The 10,952-nt window shown below is 39.7% G+C and overlaps 1 protein-coding gene across 3 annotated transcripts in view; it reads left to right on the plus strand.

The window, feature by feature from the left end:
• The first annotated feature begins 7,761 nt into the window (after positions 1-7,761).
• SPDYA (speedy/RINGO cell cycle regulator family member A) overlaps positions 7,762-10,952 on the plus strand; it is an 8,328-nt gene continuing 5,137 nt past the window's right edge. Inside the window, exons 1-5 of one of the 3 annotated variants that reach the window (XM_027659210.1) lie at positions 7,787-7,881; positions 8,009-8,023; positions 8,563-8,809; positions 9,664-9,722; positions 9,980-10,065. In XM_027659210.1, coding sequence (XP_027515011.1) covers positions 8,581-8,809; positions 9,664-9,722; positions 9,980-10,065 — 374 coding nt within the window. In that variant the 5' untranslated portion in view covers positions 7,787-7,881; positions 8,009-8,023; positions 8,563-8,580. Of the gene's footprint in view, positions 8,024-8,562; positions 8,810-9,663; positions 9,723-9,979; positions 10,066-10,952 lie in introns of all 3 variants that reach the window. The other 2 variants (XM_027659208.1, XM_027659209.1) reach the window with 2 other exon arrangements.

The raw sequence follows: 10,952 nt of genomic DNA on the forward strand, positions 1-10,952 counted from the left end.
CTCTGTTGGGCTGGAGACCTTTGCCTAAAAGTAAGAGTAGCTACTAAGAGGTAAAGGGCTGTTGGTTCAGAGGTTCATAAAACTAGACAGGGTGTAGCCACAGGAGAGAAATGCTCATGCCATTAACATATGTTCTATTTGCGTCTTTGAGGATCATAGAAACCAACCTGTCTGATACGTTGTGGCATCCTCACCTCTCTACCAGGGCTTAGTCTTAACTCCAGAGGGTGGGGTCAGTAACAGGTTTGTCATCCTCGTCTTTACTTACCTGAAAATACATCTCCGTGGCTCTATTACTGACAGCATTTTTTAGAACATCTATTGTCAGCGTTCAAAGCTGCTTAAAATGAACAGCACTAGATGTAAAATACTTAGTAACTCCTCATACCAACTGCTGTGTAGCAGCAAGGCAAGCCTTTTGGTTTCATACTGTGCCCGATCCCTTAGAACACTCACTGGTTTAGTGAGGTTTGGAAGGGGCTCACAGGAAAACAACAGATCACAAGTTGTAGTTAAAAGAAGCTCCATTTACACTAAAATAGTTTCAATTCTGGCATCTAATACTTTTTCTTTTTCCTTTTTAGCCATTTTCTGTGAAAGAAGATACAGATGGAACTTTGTCAAAACACTTGTTAAAAATTGTTTGAAGAGTCCTAAGTGGTTTTTAACATGTTTTATCACATGAGAACATCTCTGTGCTGTGGGCAGAACTGAAGCAGATGGTTATACAGACAGATAGTTGTCCTGTCTCTCAGTGTGGTGTTATCAGAAGGCACACTGAGTACTTCTCTCACAACCTGAAGGTGTCTGCCATTGAATTTGCTTGTGCTGGACTTGTCTTATATAGGTACAGGTTGCTGCAAGGCTAGTGAGGGTGTGGATTTATAGTTTGTCAGGTAACCCACATCAACAACCTATGGACACAGCTGTGCCCAGCAGTGAGCAGAAGCCCTGTGTTCCTCAATGAAAACAGGGTCACAGCATGCACAGAGGCAGTTTCCAGGGAGCAGCTAACACGCTGTAAATCCCCACCCACTCTTGCCTCACTCTAATTTGTGTGCGTAGTCATACCCCAAGCAAAGGTGAATAAATACACCCATGAGCTGGGCAGAAAAATCTCATCCCACAAACACCATTTAGCATAGCACAACGGACAGTAGAGAGTGGGGTTAAGAAAGCTGGGTTTACCATTGGTGTCAGGGGTTTTCCCCTCGCTGAAATAAATTGCTTTTGTATTGTGACTACTTTCACAGTTCACAAGTTTCCCTTTTTTTTTTTTTTTCCAGTTAGCAATAGCTGTTACCAAAGTTCATCTGTTTCTCTTTGCACTTTAATTTACAACCCTTGACTAGTCATTTTATTGCTTCAAACTCTGAGTAAGAGAATTTTTACAGCTTGTTAATACCGAACTCGGAGAAACAAGAAGGCTTTTTGACCTGTTGTGGAGTAATTATAGACCCCATTGCTTCTTGGGAGGGGCATTCAATGTTTAACAAACTATGGCAACTCTAATTTAACTGTGTGTGGAGTTAAAAAAAAAAAAAAATCCTGGGCTTTTTCCAGCTGACATTTTAATTTGTCTGTTTTTAGTCTCCAAAAGGGCTGCCCTTGAAGTTCTGCCTTCCCACTATGAAACTTCATGCAGCTCCTTTCTTAGCAGCATGAGGGCATTGGAGCCAAATAGGAAAACAATTTTCTCTTCCTTCGGAAATTATAGCTACACTACTCTTGATTAATCCTTTCATGGCTTGAGTCTTCTGAATGCCATGCCATGAAGGCTCCTGACAACAAAAAAATTGTCCTGTCTTAATTACTACTATTGTTACTATTATTGTTTCTTAATTACTACTATTGTTTCCCCTATTATAGGGGATGTTGTCATGGAAAAGGATTCAACTGTTTTCAACGGTATAAAAACAGAGAATAAATAGATACCATGTTTGAAAGACTTTGTGATCTGAATTTTGTGATGTGAATTATGTGATCAGTAAACTTTGGAACTGGAAAATGAAATGAGAAAAATTGATTAAATTAACACATTTTGTCCAGTTATAGAATAATAAGCCAGCTAGGTAAGAGTTTGAAGGCTCCCACCTATTCTTCAGCCACTCAAACAGCTCTTATTTAAGAAATGCTGAACTTGCTTTCAGGAAAAGAATTAGGATGTTATTTTGAAAGCACCAATGTTTTTCTACTTTTGATGTCCCTAGATAATAACACAAGATATATTTCCTGGATAGTAGGTTGCTTAGATATTTTGTAGTTTAGTGTATTAATGTATGCATATACATTACATCAGTGAGACAAAGCATTTGTGTTATTTGCCAGGCAGAACGGAACTCTTTAGCTAACGCCATTTTATAAAAACGACTTCTTAAGTAAAATTCTTGAAGTTTTCTTTGTTCAGCCACATTTGCTTCAGAAATGTTTTCAAAGTCCAGGGTTTGTAGTTGTTTCTGAGAGGAAAGTAGAGAAAAAGGGAAGCTGAAGAGTCCCCATTTTTCAGTGTTAATGTAGGCAACCCAGTCGCTAGGTGCATGCGCAATACTCCGGCAGTGCCCCGGGCATGGCTGACACACACCTGCTCCTTGCTCCTGTGCCTCAGGAAGCCTGGTGCTCTTGGCAGCTGGAACAAATGGCTCCAGGGTCATGGAGGTATAGAGGAGTCCTGTTTATAGAGGGCTTTGCACAATTCAGCACGAAGAAACGGCATGGGTACAACCGGGTAACAAGAAACCATGGTTATTAAATACTCACGAATCCAAAATACAACCTCCAGTGGCTTAAAAAAGCTACAGTTTGGTGGATAACATCAGAGGATTCAAAAAACGCTTAGAGAAGAACCGTGCAGATCTCCTTTCCCTTTGACATAAAATATGCACTGAGAGTTTTGAGTTAGCCATGTTGAGAGATCCATCATTCATCACTTGCCCTGTTGTGATACGATAGTGAAGACGTAATGTAGTCTGTCCCATCTATTTATTTTGGCAAAGCAATTTGAACTCTTCTGATAAGACTGCTTCATTTCATTTACAACCAGCACACAAGTGCCAATTCTTAAAAATAAATCTTAAGGGCTTCCCCTGTCTGCTTTGAATTAGTTAAGTTCATAGAAGATATATCAGTCTATTTACAGCAGGAATGAACAGCAAGTTCAAACTTATGTCCCTGGCACTTCATGTGGATTTGCTGCTGCAGAGTACTTGACTGTTTTGAAGTATGCAGGAGCAGCATGTTGAAACATGCACTGTGTTTGCTGGCAGCCTTCACCTTCTTTTACCACTTGCTATATTAGTCTAGTCAGTGCAGTTCTTATTCACTCTTTAATTTGAAAATTATTTTTTTTCTTCTAGTTCCTGAATTTCTCAGTACCTGAAGACACATACAGCTGTCCTGGGACTTAAGTATTAGAAAACGCTGCTGCTGTATGCTTAGAAGTTCTTTTCAAGTAAACAAAGCTGGAAGCAGTTTTCCTGCCCATTCATCCATAAGTGACATACACTTAAGTGACACCGAACCATTTCTGGTTCTAATCATACTGTCATCATGGCCGGGCTTTGTGAATGAAGATTTGGGAAGGGCTCTACCCACGTTTGTTACAAGCGCGTTGGTGGCTAAAAAGGCCAATACGGGATAGGCATGTCTGGTTGCAAAAGGCACAGCAGAAGGACTCTTTAGGTGGTAAATTCTGCAAGGCACGATTCTTTCTGCGTTGTCTTTTCTCCTCAAGAGTGATCCTGTGTGCTTTCTCAAAGGCATCAGCAGTGTTATAGACGGTGTGCCTCCAGGCCTCCCGGTTGGAGGCCAGAGTAGACCAGTTATGATGATCAATATGGCCAAGGCCGAGATGTTGTTTCAGGGAGTCCTTGTATCTTCTCTTCGGGGCTCCTCTCTTGCGGCAGCCGGAGGCAAGTTCACCATAAAGCAAGATCTTAGGGAGGCAGTGGTCCTTCATCCTGGAGATGTGCCCTGCCCAGCGCAGCTGTGTTCTCATTAACATGGCCTCAACACTTGTGACTGCTGTTTGTTCTAGAACAGATGTATTGGTCGCATAATCTGACCAGTGGATGTTTAGGATTGTACGGAGGCAGCGTTGATGGAAGCGTTCTGGGAGTCACAAGTGGTGGCGGTAGATGACCCATGATTCAGATCTATATAAGAGAGTAGACAGCACTATGGCTCTGTAAACACTGATCTTGGTACTTTTCTTCAAGTGTTTATTTCGCCAAACTCTTTTATGAAGCTTTCCGAAGGCACTGTATGCCTTTGCTAACCTGCTGTCTATCTCTCCGTCAATCTTACCGTCCAAGGAGATGAGGCTACCTAGGTAATTAAACTGCTGGACTGATTTGAGCTCTGATTTGCTGTAACGTTTGTCAAAAGCAAGGATTTAGCTGTAAGGCACCTTTCCAGTGTCCTTGCTCGCTATCTCCAGTAGCAAACTGGTAAGGCATATTCAATCTGTTATGCTCAGCCCTAGCCCTGACACCATGATGCCATAATCATTTGTTTCACACAACTCATCTAAATCTTTACTCTCTCTTCCCACGTAAGAAAAAAAAATAGGTTTCTGGTGTTAGATGTGGGTTCAGCTGGTTTACCTGTTCCTCTCTAATTTACTGAAACTCGTGTGACTTGCTCCACCCTTTATTCTGAAAGAATTAACCACACGTCCAAAGTTGCTTTTTAGATGCATGTTTCAGTTTCGTTATGGTCTTTAGGAATGGAGTTTTCAGCCTGTGTACATTTAATTTAGAACATATTTGACTGAGGCCAGGCTCCCCCAGCAAGGTCAGCAGTCCTCTCTACAGGGAAAAGAGATTTTTTTTTCTATTTTTTATTTCTATTTTTTATTTCTATTTTTTTTTCTATTTCTCTGCAAGACCTGGGAAAAGTCTATAATTGAAAAATACATATTTTATTGTGAACAATGATCTGCATTTAAAAGAACTAATGGTGGTTCTTCATGACTTTGCTTGAAAAGAAATATCACGTGTTTTTCCTGTGGTATTTTATCTTTCTTAAACAAAAAAAATTCACTGAAAGGATATCAGAGCCCAAAGGCATCTCAAAAATATTAAAATATGGAAAAAAAGTAGGTATATCCTAAATATAATTTATCACCATACCAATCCTCTTTTTCTTCAGTGATGCTTCTTAATCTATCTGTAAACATCTCAATCACTGAAAAATTTTAAGTTCTTTTTTCATGCAAAGGAAGCTAACTGCTCTGCAGCTGTCTCTTTGGACCAGCTACTGGATATCTATATAACTATATATCTCACAGAATCAAGTTCCAGTGTATATATGGACATTGTTTTATTCAGAAATAAGATTTTGTAAGACTCCCAGGTATTTTAAACACAGGTTTTATTATATATATAAAAAACATAATTAAACTTTATAAATATATTAATATAAAATTAAAATTATTTATACTTTTATATTAAAATATGATTTCAAACTGTGATTACATATAAAGAGTGGCTAAACTGGTTTAATGTCCACCTACAGGAAGTATTAGGAATGATGTACAACATGAATCCCAGTGTATTGTGCTGGACAAACACTGCATTGTCTCAGTTTAAACTGCTGCTGGTGAAACAGCGCTCCCTGATGTCCAGCGAGCGACTTGGAAGTCTAAAAGTTTCATTTTTCCCGATATTCTTGGATGAATTGTTCAACAACCCTCTAAAAACTGTAGTTAATAATAAGCAAAGTTGAGAATCAGCTAAGTCTATTATATCATGCAGAGGACTTAAGTAAAGTTCTATTTCCTTATTGTCACGGTGTTCAGGCATCAACCTTTCCACATTGATGTTTTTCCACAGTGTTTCCAAGTTGAATCCTTGAATCATCCCCATCTCAACAATCCTACATCAGGCTTCAGACTCCTGCAAGGAAAGAAAGGTGGAGTTCCAGACGTTCTCACAGCTCTTTCTCGTATCTTTAGTTCCCTCAGTCTGAGCCAAGGTGGTGCAGCTCATCTGAATCAGAGCAGAGCCCTCGGTCCTGGCAGGAAGGGGACAGCACACTGGGGGAAGAGAGTGACAATACCTGTTCAATAACTTGATCGTGACAAATTTTTGAATGAAAAGAAAAAAACCTTTTAATATTTTGTTGCAGAACCGCCAGCTCAAAAATTATTTTAGAAAGGGGAGACCTACAGGAGAAACCATACAAACCCTGTAAAGCTCTGTGTGGATAAAGACTTACACTGTAAACCACTTTTTACTGATATAAAGGTATAAAGAATAAGGAAGCATGCACGTCACAATTATCATTGCAGTTATGTTTTCCAGTAGGAGGAAAACAAAAAGAAGTTTGTTTCCCGGTCTGAACAGTTTAGATGGTTATATGGAAGTTTCTGTACCCTGCCTTTCCTCTGTTTTTCACAGTTATCAAATTAACAGCAATTAATTGATGAGTACTTTGAATTCCTTAGATGAAAAGTATTATGCAAAAATAAAGAATAATTTAATGAAGGGTAAGTCAATGTGAACATGTGTATATGAAGAGACAACCTCAAAGAAACAGACTTTTGCCTGACTGATGTATTTGGTATTATCTCCACTCCTCTGCCAAGTTTCCTGATTTCAGCCTGTTTCAAACAGAGATGTTGTTAGTTACTACATTTACCACTTGATATGTCTTTTATCTCCCTATCTGATCAGAAACTTGGTATGTCCTTTCCCTGAATATGCTCACTAACTCAGAGCACCTAAATAATCTAGCAATTTATTAATTAAAGATGAGGAAGGAGAGGCTTCTCTTCTCATTATCATAGCAGATGAGGCCAGTTACACTTTAATCGGCTTGTACAGGAAGAAACAATGAAAATGGATATATTTCTTCCTGGATAAACCTTTAGCTCTTATAACAAAAGGCAACATTAAATTTCACACTGAATCTTGCTAGCAAAGGGAATTTTTCATTCTTATTACATTTTAATAGAATGCCTTAGACTAATTGCACACTACTACACAGATTGCTTTGGTGGAAGCAGGGTGTCCTGCACCCTCTATGTTTGATGTTTAGTTCAATATGTCTTCTCCCTTGTGTCGTGCATCTCCTAGGGAGATGTTTATCATCCTGGGGAGATGTTTTAAATATAGAATCAAAGAATGGTTTGGGTTGGAAGGGACCTTAAAGACCACCCAGTTCCAACCCCCTGCCATGGGCAGGGACACCTCCCACTACCCCAGGTTGCTCAAAGCCCCATCCAACTGGCCTTGGACACTTCCAGGGATGAACGTGTCATCACCAGCTTCTCTGGACAACCTGTTCCAGTGCCTCACCACCCTCACAGCAGAGAATCTCCTCCCAGTATCTAATCTAATCTAATCAAATCTCTTTCAGTTTGGATCCCTTCCCCCTTGACCTGTCACTACACGCCCCTGTAAAAAGCCCCTCTCCGTCTTTCTCGCAGGCTCCCCCCAGGCACTGGAAGGAAGGGAGTAAGGAAGATTTCACAAAGCTGTCGGGCAGCTGAGAGACTAAAGTCAGCCTTAACCACGGCCCGTGGTGGCGAGGACTCCCTCACGCAGCAGCGCCGCCGCCCCCGCTCCCATTGGCTGCCGCGGCGCGGGCGGCAAGCGAAGGGGCGGGAGGTGAGAGCGCCCCGCCGTCCGATTGGCTGGGACGGACGCCTGGCGCGCGCCCATTGGCTGCGAGAGGCGCCACTCCGGGCGCGCGGCGGCGGCTGCGGCGTGAGGGGGAGGCGGCTGAGGGAGGCGGGAACGGAGCGGGAGAGGAGAGGAGAGGGAAGGGAGAGGAAGGGAAGGAAGCCGCCTCGGGCTTTCCCGCGGGGAAACAAAATTACAGCCACAGCTGAGGGCTTTTTCTGTTTATGTGCCAGCCAGCTAAGCCCTGGGGAGTCAGGTAGGCTGCTGTGAGCTGGCCTCAAACAGCCCCATGTGGAGAGACCTTCTGAAGGAGTAAATACATTTAATACCGCCTAAAAATACCTTTCCTCACTCTGCATTTGGTGTCCTCTTGAATTTTGCAGTTACAAGCAGCTCAGGTATGTTTCCTTGGTTGTGCCTTCAGGGTACGCCCAACTTGAGGGAAAAGTTTAATTCCCAATGACTGCAACCAAATGTTAACAAAGGCGCTCAAGACTTGATTTTAATGTTACATGGCTTCATCATGGTTCTGCTGCATTCTATTAATATTCTTTTAAAAAGACGCAATCACAAATTGGAGCAGAGAAACACAGATTTTTTGGTAGATCTAAGTAAGGGTGTGGAGCTATGGGGATCTGACAAACAGCAACTTTTTATGGAAAGGCTCTTTTCCTATTTTTCAAAATTTTGATTGGAAAAAGATTGAAGGCACCTACTGAAAAAAAAAAAAGCTTTATCAAATTAGAACTAAATCGAAGGACTCAACATAGTTGGCTTAGGGCACAAGGCTGCTTAGATAATCAGTACTGATAAAATTGATTTTCCATCACCTGACGTATAAGCTCTACTGAAACGCTTCATGTGAACTAAAGAAATGTAGAGAACCAATGCTCAAACTGACTGTTTTTGTAGTTAATTTCTTCTTCTTTTTTAACAGGAACCTTTACTTACCGAAATGAAACACAATCTGGTGTGTCAGACACCTCCCACTGTCACTGTTCATGTAAAATCGAGTGCATCCAGATCACATCAGCAAAAAAAACTTTATAGACTAAAGAGACCTGCTTTTAAAGACCATCAAGAAAATTGTGAAAAAGGGGTCCCTAGTCAGAAATATAAATGTCCAAAGGGACCATGTCTAGTTATTCAGCGTCAGGAAATGACAGCTTTCTTTAAATTATTTGGTAGGTTAATAATGACAGATACAAATGTATTGACTGAACAGAATGTTTTCTAAGCTCAGTAATTTTGAGAGTGCTTTTTATATGAACACTAATGGCAATTCTTTATCTAAACATATTTTGTTGTTATATTTCGGTGTATAAATATTTAATGCTTAAGTTAAAAATACAAGAAGGGCTACCAAACTGATGAAAAGTATCTTTTTTAAATTACAAATGAAGCCAGGGTAGGTTTGAATACCACCATAGACAATCCAAGCATCTCTTCTTTATTTGTGTCTCTTTCACATAACATTTTGTATTTATTTAATTTAGTGAAGACATTAAATAATAGTGGAAGGTTACACTTGGTTTTTATTCGCCCCTTAAATGCAGAAGTGACTCAGAGAGGTCGTGTTACTTACGGTCCATGTTCACCTACAGTGGTGCTCTGACCACAAATAAACAAGTATTGCCCTGTAAAGGCTGCAAGGTAATCAAGGTGCAGAGATCTCCACAGTCTGTAGTGCATCCAAGGTAACAGTGTGGTACTACCTGGAACCACTGAATGCAGGAAGAAGTGACCCAAATAGAAGAAATACTTGTGATTTGTCACCTTCACTTGCTGTTACTGAGAATGGATGAAATTTGGTCATTAGATTTTCCATCTTGCCTCTATAGTGGTTTGTCTTCTTTTGTCCCTTAAATTTTTTCACGCCTGATCTCCTACTCCCCTCAGTTTCTCTGTTTCCACTGGTGGGTCTAGTTTCTTTCCTTTTATTTGGTTTAATGAAACGACCATCTGTTATTTATTTACAAATACTCTCTAACATAAACAATTCTGGTGTTTGAAATGCTACAACTTTTGCTTGGTGCAGATGATGATCTAATCCAAGACTTCCTTTGGATGGACTGCTGCTGTAAAATTGCAGACAAGGTAAGTGTGTTTCCTTCTTACTTAATAGAAAATACATTGAGAAAGAAATGTGCCCTTAATCACTCGATACTTTAATGCAAATACAGAACATAATTTTTTTCTAATGGATTCATACGGAAGTTTCAAGGAACTCAATTCATGCTTTTGTCCTTGATGAAAATGATGAAATATCTTGGTGCAAGATAAATGTGCTAGTCAATTTAGGAAATAAGGTGCTGAAATAACACATTGACACTTCATTTTACATTTTAAAACAGTATCTCTTGGCAATGACTTTTGTTTATTTCAAGAGGGCTAACTTCACAACAAGTGAGCATACCAGAATTAACTTCTTCGTTGCTCTGTAAGTACTTTTAAATTATCTGGTTTTATTAGGATAAACTTCGCACTCTTTTATTTCTTTATGACACTGATCATTATGATAAGTGATAAGACTTCTTTGATGTGCAGTTGTTTCTGTCCTATATGAAGTATAGAAACATAAGCAACCTGATCTAGGGGCTGGCAGGGGGAACTAGATGGTCTTTAAGGTCCCTTCCAACCCAAACCATTCTATGGTTCTGTGATAATCTACATACTGTACCTAAATAGTGCAAATTCAACATTCTCCCTCTGATGGAACAAGCTTGAGCAGCAGAGAGGGGATTTTGCATTGCTGTAGTGATACATAGTTAAAATAAATTAAAAAAAACAAACCTGAATCTGTGAACTTTGTAAAGCTTTACAACAAATATATGCAAGACAATACATGGCAACATATACATGGCTCACAGTTCCTGTTATAAGACATATTCCATATCTTTGCCAGCCTTTAAGGCATTTGTGGCAGAACATTTCACCATGATTTGCATCTCAGGGGTAACTTTTTATTAAAGTTTGTCACCATGATTTAATGTAAAAATGTTGCTAGAGAATTTCTGAGAAGTCTTTTGAACAGCTGTAAAATGTCTGTACTTTGAAACAGAGGAGCAATCTGTCCTCTGTCTTTCCCAAGCCTACGTAATCCCTCCATATTTGGCTATACCTACAGGCATATCTATCTATCTATCTATCTATCATCTATCTATCTATCTATCTATCATCTATCTATCTATCTATCTAATCAATCAATCTATCTATCTAATCAATCTACCTATCTATCTAATCAATCAATCTATCTAATCAATCTATCATCTATCTATCTATCTATCTATCATCCATCTATCTATCATCTATCTATCTATCATCTAT

Source organism: Corapipo altera, unplaced genomic scaffold, assembly GCF_003945725.1.
Source record: "Corapipo altera isolate COAL_440 unplaced genomic scaffold, ASM394572v1 48, whole genome shotgun sequence".
NCBI lineage: Eukaryota > Metazoa > Chordata > Aves > Passeriformes > Pipridae > Corapipo > Corapipo altera.